General features: G+C 46.8%; 1 protein-coding gene across 1 annotated transcript in view; it reads right to left on the bottom strand.

The window, feature by feature from the left end:
• The window catches only part of LOC148431488 (protocadherin-16-like), a 45,494-nt gene extending 31,209 nt beyond the window's left edge, over positions 1 to 14,285 (bottom strand). Inside the window, exon 1 of the mRNA XM_088466003.1 lies at positions 12,573 to 14,285. Within this exon, the coding sequence (XP_088322129.1) occupies positions 12,573 to 14,285 (1,713 nt within the window). The remainder of the gene's footprint in view (positions 1 to 12,572) is intronic.
• Positions 14,286 to 17,783: the final 3,498 nt, after the last annotated feature.

Below are 17,783 nucleotides of genomic sequence, written 5' to 3'. Positions count from 1 at the left end.
GGGGAGAGGCAGCGGACCACTGGGGCATGGCTGGGGTCGTCTCATTAGGTGGGTGGGGCTAATGTTCTGTGGTGACAGGGATGAGCCCGGCCTTTGCTCCCTCGGTAGTGTTGGCGTGGTAGTACCCAGGATAGTGCTGGACACATGCTGCATGTTAGGCTGGTCTGGAGTCAGTGCATTGCATATTTATGTATGGCATGTGTAATGAGATGAATGGCCATCCCCTGCCCTGGCAGAAGTATGGCTCATACAGTGGTGCTGGCTGGGTACAGGACAGCAGGGATGTCCACTCACTATCAATGGGTAACTACCATCGATGGTTAACCATCAATGACCGATAGTTTTGCCATCGATGGTGTAGATCCAATGGTTCTCCGCCAGTGCTGGCACATGGCCGTGCAATGGATTATTTTTTCCCCATGTGCCGGGACATGGAGCCTAGCTCCGCCACCCGACAAGACCTGCGAAGCCCCGCCCCCAGTGTCTGATTGGTCCAATGCCCGTCAAGTCTTAAAGCGGGGATGATCATGGGTGGATGAAAGCACTGATGTTCCGCAGCCGGTGGCCATCTCATCCGCACAGTGTGACCATTGGATGCAGAACTCATATGGGCGGGGAGAGATAACAAGGAGACGTTGTCAACAGCAACCAATCAGCGTCTGTCATGTGTCTGGCACAGCCTGTAAAGTGATAGTTACACACTGATTGGTTGCCATGGGTAACTTAACTTCTCCACTTTATCTCTCTCCACGGGTTGATACAATTACCCCATGTGCAGCCAGCTTGGGAACAGCTGATTATTGTGCTGGGTGGTAATAATGGCATTGTGAATAGGGTGCGGAGCCACGATGACACGAACGTGATGATCCGCCCCCAAATACGTGTCATCGCAATGCCATGCCCCGTTTTTACCGCGACCCGGCCCCGCAAAGTAGATGACAATTCACAGCCAACTCCAGAACATATCCTGTCACCCATAGCCATATATCCAGCATTTATTAGATTGTAAGCTTATTGGGCAAGTACTATAGTATAATATATACAGACTCAATCTCCTCCCTCTCACTCAGTGCATTTTGGTCTCCAGAAAAATGGCCGCCACTCACAGTCAGTAATAGAGACAGGAAGTTCATTCACCTGAAACTGATGTTCTGGCAAAACTTTACTCCCCTGAGCAGAAACCTGGTCTCCTATTACTATGGTACAGACTGGTACTGACAGGGCCAGATCCTGCATCCTGGGCGGGGGTTGTTCCCAGTCATTGTTCTATGACTGTGTGTGTGTATGCCTATGTATATATGTGTGTATGCCTATGTATATATGTGTGTGTGAGTATGCCTATGTATGTATGTATATATGTGTGTGTATGCCTATGTATATATATGTGTGTGTGTGAGTATGCCTATGTATGTATGTATATATGTGTGTATGCCTATGTATGTATTTGTGTATGTATGCCTATGTATATATGTGTGTGTGAGTATGCCTATGTATGTATGTATATATGTGTGTGTATGCCTATGTATGTATTTGTGTATGTATGCCTATGTATATATGTGTGTGTATGCCTATGTATATATGTTTGTGTGTGTATGCCTATGTATGTATTTGTGTGTGTGTGTGTTTGCCTATGTGTATATATATGTGTGTGTGTGTATGCCTGTGTGTGTATGCCTATGTGTATATGTTTGTGTGTGTATGCCTATGTATGTATTTGTGTGTGTGTGTGTGTGTGTGTGTGTGTATGCCTATGTGTATATATGTGTGTGTGTGTATGCCTATGTGTATATGTATGTGTGTGTGTATGCCTATGTGTATATATGTGTGTGTGTGTGTATGCCTATGTGTATATATATGTGTGTGTGTATGCCTATGTGTATATATATATGTGTGTGTGTATGCCTATGTATATATGTGTGTGTGTATGCCTATGTATATATGTGTAGTATGTATGTGTGCCTCTATGTATAAATGTATGTATGGTGTGCCTGTGTATGTATAATTGTATGTATGTATGTACAGTATGTATGCGTGTCTGTGTATATATAAATGTATGTACAGTATGTATAAATGTATGTATGTGCAGTATATATGTGTACATGTATGTGTGCCTGTGTATGTATAAATGTATGTACAGTATGTATGTGTAGGCTTACCATACTGTCCCTTTAAACCGGACTACTCATGAATTACACAGGTTCTGTGGCTGGTTGACTTCACCTGGTTTTAATCAGCCACAGAACCTGTGTAATTCCGTAGTAGTCCGTTTTAAAGGGACAGTATGGTAAATATATATTTGTGTGTCTGTATGTAAAGTTTTGCCTACATCTTACTTCCATCCTTACAGCCCTGTTAGTGGCACCATACCGTGGCGTGACTCGGTAGCACTAAGCATCTTTTTGTGCAACTTTTTACCTTCAAATGCGTAAAATTCGCAAAGTTATGCAAATAGGACACACAAAATGATACGCGGCATCTGTTATTGCAAATACGATACGATACGATATTTTACTCGGTATTGCAGACAGGGGACTCACTTTTAAAAAGTGGCTGGGTCCCCGGGGACGCACTGAGCTGGGGACCGGGTACAGCCGCCCTGCAGAGAAAAAAAAGCAGCGCTAAATGGCTGGATCACACTAGACACACGGTCTGCACACAGCAGTTCTCACAAACCCGATAGGCGCCAGTCTTAAGCCAATTGGAGCTCGCAGACCGGCAGCCAATCAGCAGCAGCTGCCGGTCCGCGAGCTCAGATTGGCTCACAGTCGGCACTAGGGGGGGGGGGGGGGGGGCTCCAGACGCCATCACAGAACAGATGCCGGTAATGCATGGCACTATCGACACTGACTATACACAATGATAGATGTAACTGCTTTCTAAAGCAGGCCACACACTAGACCAACTTTCATCCAACCAGCCAACTTGTTGATTGGTTGGAGTGTAAATCTGGTAACGTATGGGGGTAACTGATGACCAGCAATTTGCTCCTAAATGCCAGAAAACAGATGAAAATGGCGTCAGACAAGTTTGTTAAATGTTTGATCTAAACAATTTGTTCAAACAACAGTTTTTGTCCATTTTCCGGAGTTTGGGAGGAAATTGCTGATTGTCAGTTACCCCCATATGTTACCAGGTTCTCATTCCAACCAATCAACTAGTTGGCTAGTTGGATGAAAGTTGGTCTAGTGTGTGGTCAGCTTAAGACCAGCTAGCTGCTTGACACCTAAAAGATATTGCTTATACTAATACTGCTGGGGATTTCATGTATGCAAGATTATTATTCTGCTTATATTAATACTGCTGAGGACTTTTTGCATGCAATCACTTCTGCCCTTTGACCCTGGAATCACACTTGCAGTTATATGGAGAGAGTTTTCTATCTGCTGGAATTGATTTTTATTGGATAGAATAATGTGTAAGGGGAATTACTGTGTGGTATAGTGCGTAAAGGGCATTACTGTGTGGCATAATGTGTAAAAGGACATTACTGTGTGGCATAATGTGTAAAAGGACATTACTGTGTGGCATAATGTGTAAAAGGACATTACTGTGTGGCACAATGTGTAAAGGCTGGGCATTACTGTGTGGCATAATGTGTAAAGGGCATTACTGTGTGGCATAATGTGTAAAGGCTGGGCATTACGTGTGGCATAATGTGTAAAGGCTGGGCATTACTGTGTGGCATAATGTGTAAAGGCTGGGCATTACAGTGTGGCATAATGTGTAAAGGCTGGGCATTACTGTGTGGCATAATGTGTAAAGGGCATTACTGTGTGCCATAATGTGTAAAAGGGCATTACTGCATGGCATAATGTGTAAAGGTTGGGCATTACTGTGTGGCATAATGTGTAAAGGGCATTACTGTGTGGCATAATGTGTAAAGGCTGGGCATTACTGTGTGGCATTGTGCAAGAGGCATTACTGTGTGGCATTGTGCAAGAGGCATTACTGCATTGCATAATATGTTGTAAGGGGCACTACTGTGGTGAGATGTGAATAAAGGGCACTACTGTGTGACGTAACGTGAATAAGGGACACTATATACAGTGAAAATCTAAAACGGACGCCCCCACCTGCGGGCCGCTGTTCCCGGCATGGTACGTCATCTATTTCATACTGCAGAGAGAGCTCGGGGGCAGCCCAGCATCTCTCTGAGTGCCGGGCACGCCCCATACAGTGATGAAGAGGGCGCATCTGAAGGACACGTCCCCTTTTCTGACCCTGCCCTTTTTCGGGTGCACGCCTAAGGGTATGTGTGGTGACGTGGGGAGGTCTGAGGGGCATATGGGGAGCTCTAAAGCATAAATTATGATGGGACTTAGAAATGGTCATGTAGTACCCCATTTTTTTTAAAGTGGAGGGTCCCTGGGACCCACATATTTCATCACTCAGCACGATCACTGGGCATGCCTATATTCTGTGTGCAACTGCAGCTGTATCTGCAGGCGAAATGGTACGTTACAGTCGCTGACACAATATCGCGTTGCATGGCGCTCACACATTATTGTAGCACATGGAGGTAAGATGTATGTGGACACTTCTGTATACATATTGTGGCAATACCAAGCTAGGTAGCAATAGTGAGCCTTGGATTCTGTGTGGGGCTGGAGGGATCCGCCCACACAGGGTAGAAGAAGGAAATGATAGCACACCTAGAGGCTGCCTTGTGTATAGAGCTCAGGTGAGGGCTAACGAGTCCATCTACGGCATCCATCTACGGCATACTTGCCTACTCTCCCGAGGCTGCCAGGAGCCTCACGAAAATCATGTGCCACTCCCGGTCCCCCACAAGAGTATGCAAGTCTTCCCGGACTGACCTCCACCCCTGTTGCCCTTCCCCCCACAGCGGCACCCTCTTAGCAAAAGAAAGTGGGCGGTCCGGGGGTGTGATGACGCGATTCACGCTGAATTGCATCATTGAAGCGCTGCCCCCTGCTTTACGGCATTGTAAAGTAGGGGATGCGGCCGCAATGATGCGATCACGCCGCCACACTGCAAGATTTGGTGGTCCCAGTGGTTGATAGACTACCAGGACTATTTGCAGTCACAGTGACTTCTGGTCCTGGCTTTGTTACTGCTCTGTGCAGCCCCGCAGCTGCAATTCATATGTTAATTAATGTGCTGATTGGCTTTCAGTGCTGTTAAAAGACAGTCAGTTCCTCACTTCCATGCCGGTGACAGTTCTTCTTGGAGCCTTGTCATTTGGTCCCTGTTCGTGGTAACTGTTTCTGATATACTGTTGTGTGACCTGTGCATTCCCTCTGCTGATATACGCTCCTTACTATACTGTTGTGTGACCTGTGCGTTCCCTCTGCTGATATACACTCCTTACTATACTGTTGTGTGACCGGCGCATTCCCTCTGCTGATATACACTCCTTACTATACTGTTGTGTGACTTGTGCGTTCCCTCTGCTGATATACACTCCTTACTATACTGTTGTGTGACCGGTGCGTTCCCTCTGCTGATATACACTCCTTAGTATACTGTTGTGTGACCGGTGCATTCCCTCTGCTGATATACACTCCTTACTATACTGTTGTGTGACCGGCGCATTCCCTCTGCTGATATACACTCCTTACTATACTGCTGTGTGACCGGTGCATTCCCTCTGCTGATATACACTCCTTACTATACTGCTGTGTGACCGGTGCATTCCCTCTGCTGATATACACTCCTTACTATACTGCTGTGTGACCGGTGCATTCCCTCTGCTGATATACACTCCTTACTATACTGCTGTGTGACCGGTGCATTCCCTCTGCTGATATACACTCCTTACTATACTGTTGTGTGACCGGTGCATTCCCTCTGCTGATATACACTCCTTAGTATACTGTTGTGTGACCTGTGCATTCCCTCTGCTGATATACGCTCCTTACTATACTGTTGTGTGACCTGTGCATTCCCTCTGCTGATATATACTCCTTACTATACTGCTGTGTGACCGGTGCGTTCCCTCTGCTGATATACGCTCCTTACTATACTGTTGTGTGACCTGTGCGTTCCCTCTGCTGATATACACTCCTTACTATACTGTTGTGTGACCTGTGCATTCCCTCTGCTGATATACGCTCCTTACTATACTGTTGTGTGACCGGTGCATTCCCTCTGCTGATATACACTCCTTACTATACTGCTGTGTGACCTGTGCATTCCCTCTGCTGATATACGCTCCTTACTATACTGTTGTGTGACCGGTGCGTTCCCTCTGCTGATATATACTCCTTACTATACTGTTGTGTGACCGGTGCGTTCCCTCTGCTGATATACACTCCTTACTATACTGCTGTGTGACTGGTGCGTTCCCTCTGCTGATATACGCTCCTTACTATACTGTTGTGTGACCGGTGCATTCCCTCTGCTGATATACACTCCTTAGTATACTGTTGTGTGACCTGTACATTCCCTCTGCTGATATACACTCCTTACTATACTGTTGTGTGACCGGTGTATTCCCTCTGCTGATATATACTCCTTACTATACTGCTGTGTGACCGGTGCATTCCCTCTGCTGATATACACTCCTTACTATACTGCTGTGTGACCGATGCATTCCCTCTGCTGATATATACTCATTACTATACTGCTGTGTGACCGGTGCGTTCCCTCTGCTGATATACACTCCTTACTATACTGTTGTGTGACCGCTGTGTTCCCTCTGCTGATATATACTCATTACTATACTGCTGTGTGACCTGTGCGTTCCCTCTGCTGATATACACTCCTTACTATACTGCTGTGTGACCTGTGCGTTCCCTCTGCTGATATACACTCCTTACTATACTGCTGTGTGACCTGTGCGTTCCCTCTGCTGATATACACTCCTTACTATACTGCTGTGTGACCGGTGCATTCCCTCTGCTGATATATACTCCTTACTATACTGTTGTGTGACCTGTGCGTTCCCTCTGCTGATATATACTCCTTACTAAACTGTTGTGTGACCCATCTGTGCCTTGCTGGAATCACTGTTGTAAATACCACTGCTTTTCTATATTGGGCTGCTGTGCTATGCTGCTGCAATAATTAATGTTTTATGTTCAAATAAATATACATATATTACCATTGGTATATTGATTTGTTTTTTGGGGAAGCAATCGGGAAGCTGACTGCCTATATACCGGCAGCCGGCCGACGGTATATCATACCCATTCCGTTTTTTGGGTGTCTTTTGGTGTGAGGGTTTGTTTGCAGCTGAAACCCAAAAGGAGAATTATATGGATGAAAGAATTATTCTATTGGTCTACGTTCTCTGATACTGCTAAAGTCTCCGATAATACTAATCGAGAGTATCCGCAGATCTGGAGGATTTTCTTCCACTGAAAGAAGTTACAGTACATGGAGACTTTGCTGTAAAGAAGAAATTAAGTATTGTTGGATACCGTGTATATCACTAATTAAGGACTTTTTATAAGGAGTTTTTTTTATTATTATAATTAAAGTCAATTACCTAAGATCAAAGTAGGAGGTCTTAAATTGTCAGTAGCGCCCTTTCTTGTATGTTTCTTTGTGTTTTATGATAATCCCTGTAACGGGATTTTTGAAGAGAGGAGCAGCTTCTAGGAAAATTGGGATTTTGCAGTATTATACCATTGTAGCGCGGGTTAAAGGCAACTGTTTTCTTTGTTTTTATATATATATGATATATATAGATCCATTCGCTAGGATGCGTTCGCACACAGCCGTCAGCAGCCTGCATCTGCAAATCCTGCGATCGCTAGCAAGACTTTAGCATGTCCACTGTGTCTTGCCGTGTGATCGCGGTGTGTATATAGATGCCCCCCAGCCTGTCATTACATATATCGTCTCCAGGAAGTGTATTACACACAGCAGCACTCGCAGTAGGGTATGGTCAGCCATAAGTGCTGCGTATGCATCCGATGTTACCGATTATTGCATACACTGCCTGGAGGTGACGTGTATTGCGAAGGGAAAGTGAGTGTCTTAAGACAGGCTGGTGGGCGTCTGCATACACACTGCGATCGCACGACAAGACATAGTGGGTGCGCTATTGTCTTGTTGTATGATCACAGAATTTGCATACCACCTACGTAACCATTGTAGCAGACCAAGCACACCCCTTCATGGCAGCGTTCAGTCTCCCCCCGAGGGCAGCGTTCAGTCTCCCCCCGAGGGCAGCGTTCAGTCTCCCCCCGAGGGCAGCGTTCAGCCTCCCCCCGAGGGCAGCGTTCAGCCTCCCCCCGAGGGCAGCGTTCAGCCTCCCCCCGAGGGCAGCGTTCAGCCTCCCCCCGAGGGCAGCGTTCAGCCTCCCCCCGAGGGCAGCGTTCAGCCTCCCCCCGAGGGCAGCGTTCAGCCTCTCCCCGAGGGCAGCGTTCAGTCTCCCCCCGAGGGCAGCGTTCAGTCTCCCTGATATTGCGTCCTGCTACACTGCAAATATTGGGGCTGATTCAGAAAGGATCGCAACTGCGATTACACACGCAATCGGCCGATTGTTGCGTACTGCGCATGCATATTCATCACAGTGCGCGAATACTCCACTGCGACTGGGACTGCGATTGCTGTCACTACACAGACCCTTTGCAGAGGGATTAACAAGAAGGACCACTGACGGGGTGGTGGTTGGCGAAACGCAGTCGTGCAGGGGCGTGCATAAATTATCCACTGCGATGCCAGATGCAGCCTGAGCACACATAGTGTGCGCGACGAGGTTAGTAATTCCTGAGTAAGGTCAGAGCTGTGTAAGTGTGTGTGAGGCTGCGATGGTTGGTACTCCATGTTACTGATGGTCCACAATCTTGCCAAGTATTACGGATGTGTGTAAGGTGGGCATCCTTGTGTGGTACTGCGGCATAGCGATCGCAGAGGATTAGCATATCAGCGCAGTGAGACTGCGTGCGTAATCGCTATTGCAATCGCAGTTGCAATCCGTAATGAATCAGACCCATTGTCCAGGAATGGTCTGAGGAACATGACAGAGCTCAAGGTGATGACTTGGCCTCCAACTTCCCCAGATCCTAATCCGATGGAGAATCTGTGAGATGTGCTGGAGAAACTAACCCAAGCCATGGAGGCCGCACCTCACACGTTACAGGACTTACAGGATCTGCTGCTAACGTCTTGGTGCCAGATATCGCAGGACACCATCAGAGGTCTTGTGGAGTTCATGGCTCGATGGGTCAGAGGAGGGGGCTTCAGTCGCGGATCCAGGAGGCGGTTGGGGCGATCGCCACCCCTAGAACACTGCCTCCTCCAGTGTGGTTATGACGGGAGTCGGGACGCACACACGCACTGTTCCGGCGTACTCACTACACTGATTTTACTGCCAGAGCACCGGGCTGGCCTGGGGGGCAGGAAAACATGTGGTCCACCATTGCAACTGGGAGACCTGGACTGTGATAAGGGCCGCGAACCCGCCGCGATCACGTCTTCCTCATGGGTAGCTTAACGCTAGCGCTGATGTCACTGTGTTGTTTCCTGGTGTCTGGTCCCTCCCATGGGACCAGACACCAATCAGCTGCGTTCTTTTTCAGGCCCGCCGTTTCCCTTGTCTCCCGTCCCACATATAGCTTTTCTCCTCTGTCCTGTGACTTACTGCTCACTCCACCATGGCACTAGCAGCTCAGTCAGCTACTGCGGGTTAGGTATGTCTCTCTATCTGTAAACCTTTAGTCACTTGTAATTAATAAGCCAACTATTCATAATATATTTTATATATATATATATATATATATATATATATACGCAAAATTAAATTATATTGTATTTTATATATGTGCCTTTTATATAGGGGCCTATTTATCAACAAATATTTGCGATATATCCCCGAAAACACCAATTTTTGGGGTACCAGCAAGTATTAAGTACTACCCAGATGTATGTGGGAGTACCATAGCAGATATCGGATATGACCGCACGCCACGATCTTTACAAAGCAGTCAGTCACCTGTCTCATTGTTCTGCCCAATAGCGATGGTCATGCCTGCGTGACCACATCTTAGCAGCCAATATACTTTCTATGGGAGCTTCTAGTCAGGACTAGAGACGGGCGGCGTCGGGACTAAACTGTAAACTGCCCCCCCCTAAAAGAAAAGTCTAGATCCGCCACTGGGGGGCCTACACAATATTAGGCAGATGGTTTTAATGTTACTGCTAATTGATTTATAAAATTCCCCTGAAACAACATGAGCTCAGCAGAGGATGGTTCCGCTATGTCTGCATTGCCCTAGGTACAGGGGTGCACTAGGGCAGGGCTTTCCATTGCCCCCTACACAATTGAATGAACAGTTCTGTAGCTTAGGAGGACGTCCCAGTTAGTGCCAGCATTAAATAAGGCTCATTTCTGCGGGAATCTATTATGTTTTAATAAATGTTGTCTTCAACAACATGGCTGCTGTTACTGTTCTACTTATTTTCTGGTTGTAGTGTTTTTCTGTGACAATGCAGTAAGAATAAATGAGATGTGACGCACTCAGGCTGCAGCATTATGGGAGGTGCGTCCCCAGCTCAGGCTGCAGCATTATGGGAGGTGCGACCCGGCTCAGGCTGCAGCATTATGGGAGGTGCGTCCCGGCTCAGGCTGCAGCATTATGGGAGGTGCGTCCCGGCTCAGGCTGCAGCATTATGGGAGGTGCGTCTCGGCTCAGGCTGCAGCATTATGGGAGGTGCGTCCCGGCTCAGGCTGCAGCATTATGGGAGGTGCGTCTCGGCTCAGGCTGCAGCATTATGGGAGGTGCGTCCCGGCTCAGGCTGCAGCATTATGGGAGGTGCGTCCCAGTATACCTCCCTGTTTAAGGATATTATATTGTTGGACAGCATGGCTCAGGTATATGTGCCGCACCTCTCCACAAAGTGCATAGGGGGCTACAGTTAGAATAAGACTGTGGATCCTCCTTCCCTTATCTATTCTACCCAATTACCCCCCTCTACATCCTTCCCCCAGATGTATGTTTATTCTCCTTCCTGTGTGACTGCACCTTATAACCCACTAAGCCCAGTCTGGGCCTATATGTAACCTGCGGCAGTTACCTTGTGTGTACAGCCAATAGATTGTAAGCTTGTGAGCAGCACCCTCTTACCTCATTCTCTGACTTTTAATATTCAGTCTTGTCTTATTATTGGTTTTATTCCCAATTATAAAGCGCTGAAGAGTATTCTGCCGCATTATAAATAAATAGTGTAATAATAATACGAAGCAGATTCCAAGGGCCAAATGTGATAGGGTGAGAGATTAGTAAATGTGAGAGTTTAGCAGTAACCTCTGACACTTTTTGAACTCGGCCAAAGTAATAGAGTCCGAGAACATGGAAACTCGCTGTATTTAGACTAAACAAACTCTCATGTTCTAAACTCTCATCCAGATGTTTTGCCATTTTGAAAATACTCGACCAATGTAATAGTGTCAGAGGTTACTGCTAAACTTTCACATTTCCTATAACTCTCACCCTATTACATTTGGCCCTATTGTCTTATATCTCTATCATGCCATACATTATACAACCTGTAGGGGGCAGCTCCCTTGTCTGGTATCTCTATTCTGACGTACAGTATATAACCTGTAGGGGGCAGCTCCCTTGTCTGATATCTCGATCATGCCGTACATTATATAACCTGTAGGGGGCTGCTACCTTGTCTGGTATCTCTATCATGCCGTACAGTATATAACCTGTAGGGGGCAGCTCCCTTGTCTGATATCTCGATCATGCTGTACATTATATAACCTGTAGGGGGCTGCTACCTTGTCTGGTATCTCTATCATGCCGTACATTATATAACCTGTAGGGGGCAGCTCCCTTGTCTGGTATCTCTATATTATGCCGTACATTATATAACCTGTAGGGGGCAGCTCCCTTGTCTGGTATCTCTATTATGCCGTACATTATATAACCTGTAGGGGGCAGCTCCCTTGTCTGGTATCTCTATTATGCCGTACAGTATATAACCTGTAGGGGGCAGCTCCCTTGTCTGATATCTCGATCATGCCGTACATTATATAACCTGTAGGGGGCTGCTACCTTGTCTGGTATCTCTATCATGCTGTACATTCTATAACCTGTAGGGGGCAGCTCCCTTGTCTGGTATCTCTATTATGCCGTACAGTATATAACCTGTAGGGGGCAGCTCCCTTGTCTGATATCTCGATCATGCCGTACATTATATAACCTGTAGGGGGCTGCTACCTTGTCTGGTATCTCGATCATGCCGTACATTATATAACCTGTAGGGGGCTGCTCCCTTGTCTGGTATCTCTATCATGCCGTACATTATATAACCTGTAGGGGGCTGCTCCCTTGTCTGGTATCTCTATCATGCCGTACATTATATAACCTGTAGGGGGCAGCTCCCTTGTCTGGTATCTCTATCATGCAGGACCTTCTATCACCTGTAGGAGGCATCTCCCTTTAGTGTTCTGTCACTACCTTCCTCGGCTTGTGTTACCATCATGCCGTTTCTCTCTAACACCTATTACAGTTGATCACATATAATAAATTGGGGGGAGAAACTATAAATTATAGAAGATATCGGTGGTGCATTCTCCCTCCTTGTTTCTACTGACCATTCTACAGTAACTTTCATAAAATAAGATGAAAACAGTTTTTGTTCTAACTCACCTTTAGGAAGCAGCTTCCCCGAGCGGTGCCCTCGCTCAGTGTTGCGTTATAAACGGCATTGGTGAAGATGGGCTCATTGTCATTAACATCCAGTAACTGGACCTTAACAATGGCTGTGGATGTTAGGGCTGGCTTCCCACGGTCCGAAGCCACCACTGTAATCTTTGGCTGTGGGTCTTTCTCATAATCCAGTAGGGCAGCTGTAGTAATTACTCCAGTTTCCGAATTGATATGGAACCAAGATGTATCCAGGAGGCTGTATGTAACTTCTCCATTATCTCCTTTATCTTTATCCCGGGCTGTAACCTGAAGGAGGAAACTCCCAGGGTGCACTGCTTCAGGCACACTGTGGATGTATTCTTGGCGGTCAAATATTGGTGGGTTATCATTGATGTCTGTCACCTCAAGGACAAATGAGGATTCTGCCCTCAATGGAGGACTACCTGAATCTGTAGCAAGCACCCTCAGACGGTAAGAGTCCCTCTCTTCACGGTCTAGTAACTTGTCCACACAAATGAGGTAGATGATGCTATCTTTTGTGGTCAAAGCAAATTTACCCTCACCACCCTCCAAAGTTACATCCACATCGGGATGCTCACCATAGTCCGGATCTGATACAGAGATTCGGGCTACGTATTGTCCAGGCGTAGCCCCCTCTGACACTCTTGGAGCCCCATCTTCACTCAGGAAGATGATAGTCATGCTTGGCTGGTTGTCATTGGAATCTCGTACATGAATAGATACAAAAGCAGTTCCTACTTCTGGCTGTACTGCTCCATCCCTGGCTTGGACAACCAGTTCATGAGCTTTCCGAGTCTCATAATCCAATGGTTTACTAAGCTGAATAAGTCCAGAATGTGGGTTGATGCTAAAGAAACCTTCAGGATCACTCTGCCTACGGTTAATTTCATAAGTGACTTCCCCATTTTGTCCCAGGTCGGCATCAGTAGCATAGACCTGAAGGACACTCGACCCTGGCAAAAGGCTTTCCGAAATTAGGGACTGGTAACGGCTCTGGTTGAACACTGGGGCATGGTCATTGATGTCCAAGATGGTGACATGCAGTTTTGTTTTTGTGCTGCGACTTGGAGAACCACCATCATATGCTTCCAGAGTTATGGAGTAGGATGAACGGTTCTCACGGTCCAGATCTGAGTTTACTACCAGCTCTACAGAGAGTCCACCACTGGATGTACGGCGAGTTTCTAGCCGGAATGTTTGCATAGGATCTCCACTTTGAATTAGGTAGCCCTGAGTTCCCAACACTCCACTGTCCAGATCCACAGCTGGTTCTAATGGGTATCGAGTGCCTCTAGGTGTGTGCTCTGGGATTTCCAGCTCTACACGATTTTTACCAAAAGTGGGTGAGTGGTCATTGATGTCATCCACATGGATATCCACCTCCACGGTAAGACCATCTGGAGTGACGGCTGTAAAACTATAGAGGTTACGTTGCTCCCTGTCCAGGACTCTAGCAGTTTTGATGATCCCAGTGTGTTCATCTATATCTAAGTCACTAGTAACGCCACTTCCTTCCTGTGCTGATATGAAGAACATGTGTCCGCTGGAACCAGGTGGAAGACCAGCACTGATGTCACCAATGATGGTACCTGTAGGTTGCTCTTCATCAATGTGTAGCTCCAGCATGCCCAGAGAGGAGGAGGACGGGGAACATGCCAAGAGCAGAAACAGGTACAGCCTGGGCGCCAGCATAGTTCATTCATCCACTTCAAGGTCAGAGGTGGCAATGGTCCATTCTACAGGAGGAGACCACAAACAAGGATCTAGTGAGAGAAGTGTCAAATCTAGCCCCATTGTCTAATGGCTTCTATAGGTCTGTCACCCAGCTGTGGTAGAAGCTGACCCAATGTCTAATGGCTTTTATTAGTCTGTCACCCAGGTGTGGTAGGAGCTTACCCATTGTCTAATGGCTTCCATATGTCTGTGTCACCCTGAAGTGGGAGGAGCTAAACAAATGTCTAAACTCTCCCATATGTCTGCTACCCTTCAGTGGGAGGGACTGACCCCATGTCTCATTGTTCTCATGTGTTTGTGTAACCCTGCAGAGGGAGGAGCTGGCCCCAGTGTCTATGGCTCCAATATGTTTGTCACCCTACAGTGGGAGGGGCTGACCAATGTTTGATAGCTCTTATGTGTCTGTGTCACCCTGCAGTGGGATGAGCTGAGCCCATGTCTCATTGATCTCTTGTGTCACCCTGCAGAGGGAGGGGCTGACCCCATGTCTCATGGTTCCTTTATATACATGGCTATTCTCTCTCTACAATGTCCCCTCTGCATTCCTCCCCCCTCCTGACAGCTGCAGAGTCTCAGTTATCTTGGGCCTGCAGCTGCTTTTACTCTAAATGTAGAGAAAACGAGTATTTTTTTCCCTCTGTCATGTTAGAATTACTGCCCCTGTGTAAACTAATCATGAATACTTCCCTAGTCCAACAAATTGCACTCCCATATTAACCCTTTCACTACAACATGGCTCTCTAAAGCACTGCTCAATCTGTCACCAACATATGGAGTAACTTATATGAGGAATATTTTTTAAAAAGCTCAACGACCAGCGCTCTTTCTGACCCCGGGGATGGTACAGGCCCTGTGCTCTATGTCTGACCCTGGGGATGGTCGGTTACAGGCCCTGTGCTCTATGTCTGACCCTGGGGATGGTACAGGCCCTGTGCTCTATGTCTGACTCCGGGGATGGTCGGTTACAAGCCCTGTGCTCTATGTCTGACCCTGGGGATGGTCGGTTACAAGCCCTGTGCTGTATGTCTGACTCGAGGGACGGTCTGTTACAAGCCCTGTGCTGTGTGTCTGACTCCGGGGATGGTCGGTTACAAGCCCTGTGCTGTATGCCTGACTCCGGGGATGGTCGGTTACAGGCCCTGTGCTGTACGCCTGACTCCGGGGATGGTCGGTTACAGGCCCTGTGCTGTACGCCTGACTCCGGGGACGGTCGGTTACAAGCCCTGTGCTGTATGTCTGACTCCGGGGATGGTCGGTTACAGACCCTGTGCTGTACGTCTGACTCCGGGGATGGTCGGTTACAGGCCCTGTGCTGTATGTCTGACTCCGGGGACGGTCGGTTACAGGCCCTGTGCTGTATGTCTGACTTCGGGGACGGTCGGTTACAGGCCCTGTGCTGTATGTCTGACTCCGGGGACGGTCGGTTACAGGCCCTGTGCTGTATGTCTGACTCCGGGGATGGTCGGTTACAGGCCCTGTGCTGTATGTCTGACTCCGGGGATGGTCGGTTACAAGCCCTGTGCTCCCCCACGAATTTTAGAGTGAATTATTCATATCTCCACCCACAAGGATGATGAGGTAATCAGGAAATAACATAGTAAATATGGGCAGAATATCGTTAATGCGCACACACTGCTCCATATCAGGACAATGATGCCGAGATTTTCGGTCTTGACCGACAGAACGGATATTCGCAGGAATGTGATTGTTTGTGTTTTCTAAACCTTTTATCGGTGAAACACTGAAACAATCGTTCATACACACTATACAATAATGAGGCCGATCAGCTGATTATTGGCAAATTGGACCAATAATTGTCTATAGTATGTAGCTAGCTTTAGAGTGTCAGCTCTGTGGGATAGATGTTACCTGTAGTGTGAGATGTAATACACTGATTAGTACCTGCATTAGAGTGTCAGCTCTGTGGGATAGATGTACCTGTAGTGTGAGATGTAGGACACTGATTAGTACCTGCATTAGAGTGTCAGCTCTGTGGGATAGATGTACCTGTAGTGTGAGATGTAATACACTGATTAGTACCTGCATTAGAGTGTCAGCTCTGTGGGATAGATGTACCTGTAGTGTGAGATGTATTAGTACCTGCATTAGAGTGTCAGCTCTGTGGGATAGATGTACCTGTAGTGTGAGATGTAGGACACTGATTAGTACCTGCATTAGAGTGTCAGCTCTGTGGGATAGATGTACCTGTAGTGTGAGATGTAATACACTGATTAGTACCTGCATTAGAGTGTCAGCTCTGTGGGATAGATGTACCTGTAGTGTGAGATGTATTAGTACCTGCATTAGAGTGTCAGCTCTGTGGGATAGATGTACCTGTAGTGTGAGATGTAATACACTGATTAGTACCTGCATTAGAGTGTCAGCTCTGTGGGATAGATGTACCTGTAGTGTGAGATGTATTAGTACCTGCATTAGAGTGTCAGCTCTGTTGGATAGATGTACCTGTAGTGTGAGATGTAATACACTGATTAGTACCTGCATTAGAGTGTCAGCTCTGTGGTATAGATGCACCTGTAGTGTGAGATGTAGGACACTTATTAGTACCTGCATTAGAGTGTCAGCTCTGTGGGATAGATGTACCTGTAGTGTGAGATGTAATACACTGATTAGTACCTGCATTAGAGTGTCAGCTCTGTGGGATAGATGTACCTGTAGTGTGAGATGTATTAGTACCTGCATTAGAGTGTCAGCTCTGTGGGATAGATGTACCTGTAGTGTGAGATGTAATACACTGATTAGTACCTGCATTAGAGTGTCAGCTCTGTGGGATAGATGTACCTGTAGTGTGAGATGTATTAGTACCTGCATTAGAGTGTCAGCTCTGTGGGATAGATGTACCTGTAGTGTGAGATGTAATACACTGATTAGTACCTGCATTAGAGTGTCAGCTCTGTTGGATAGATGTACCTGTAGTGTGAGATGTAATACACTGATTAGTACCTGCATTAGAGTGTCAGCTCTGTGGGATAGATGTACCTGTAGTGTGAGATGTAGGACACTTATTAGTACCTGCATTAGAGTGTCAGCTCTGTGGGATAGATGTACCTGTAGTGTGAGATGTATTAGTACCTGCATTAGAGTGTCAGCTCTGTGGGATAGATGTACCTGTAGTGTGAGATGTAATACACTGATTAGTACCTGCATTAGAGTGTCAGCTCTGTGGGATAGATGTACCTGTAGTGTGAGATGTATTAGTACCTGTATTAGAGTGTCAGCTCTGTGGGATAGATGTACCTGTAGTGTGAGATGTAATACACTGATTAGTACCTGCATTAGAGTGTCAGCTCTGTGGGATAGATGTACCTGTAGTGTGAGATGTAATACACTGATTAGTACCTGCATTAGAGTGTCAGCTCTGTGGGATAGATGGACCTGTAGTGTGAGATGTAATACACTGATTAGTACCTGCATTAGAGTGTCAGCTCTGTGGGATAG

Source organism: Taudactylus pleione, unplaced genomic scaffold (assembly GCF_031769625.1).
Source record: "Taudactylus pleione unplaced genomic scaffold, aTauple2 ptg002247l, whole genome shotgun sequence".
Taxonomy (NCBI): domain Eukaryota; kingdom Metazoa; phylum Chordata; class Amphibia; order Anura; family Myobatrachidae; genus Taudactylus; species Taudactylus pleione.
Note: the sequence above shows the minus strand (reverse complement) of the source record. Positions and strands in the feature narration are given on the sequence as shown.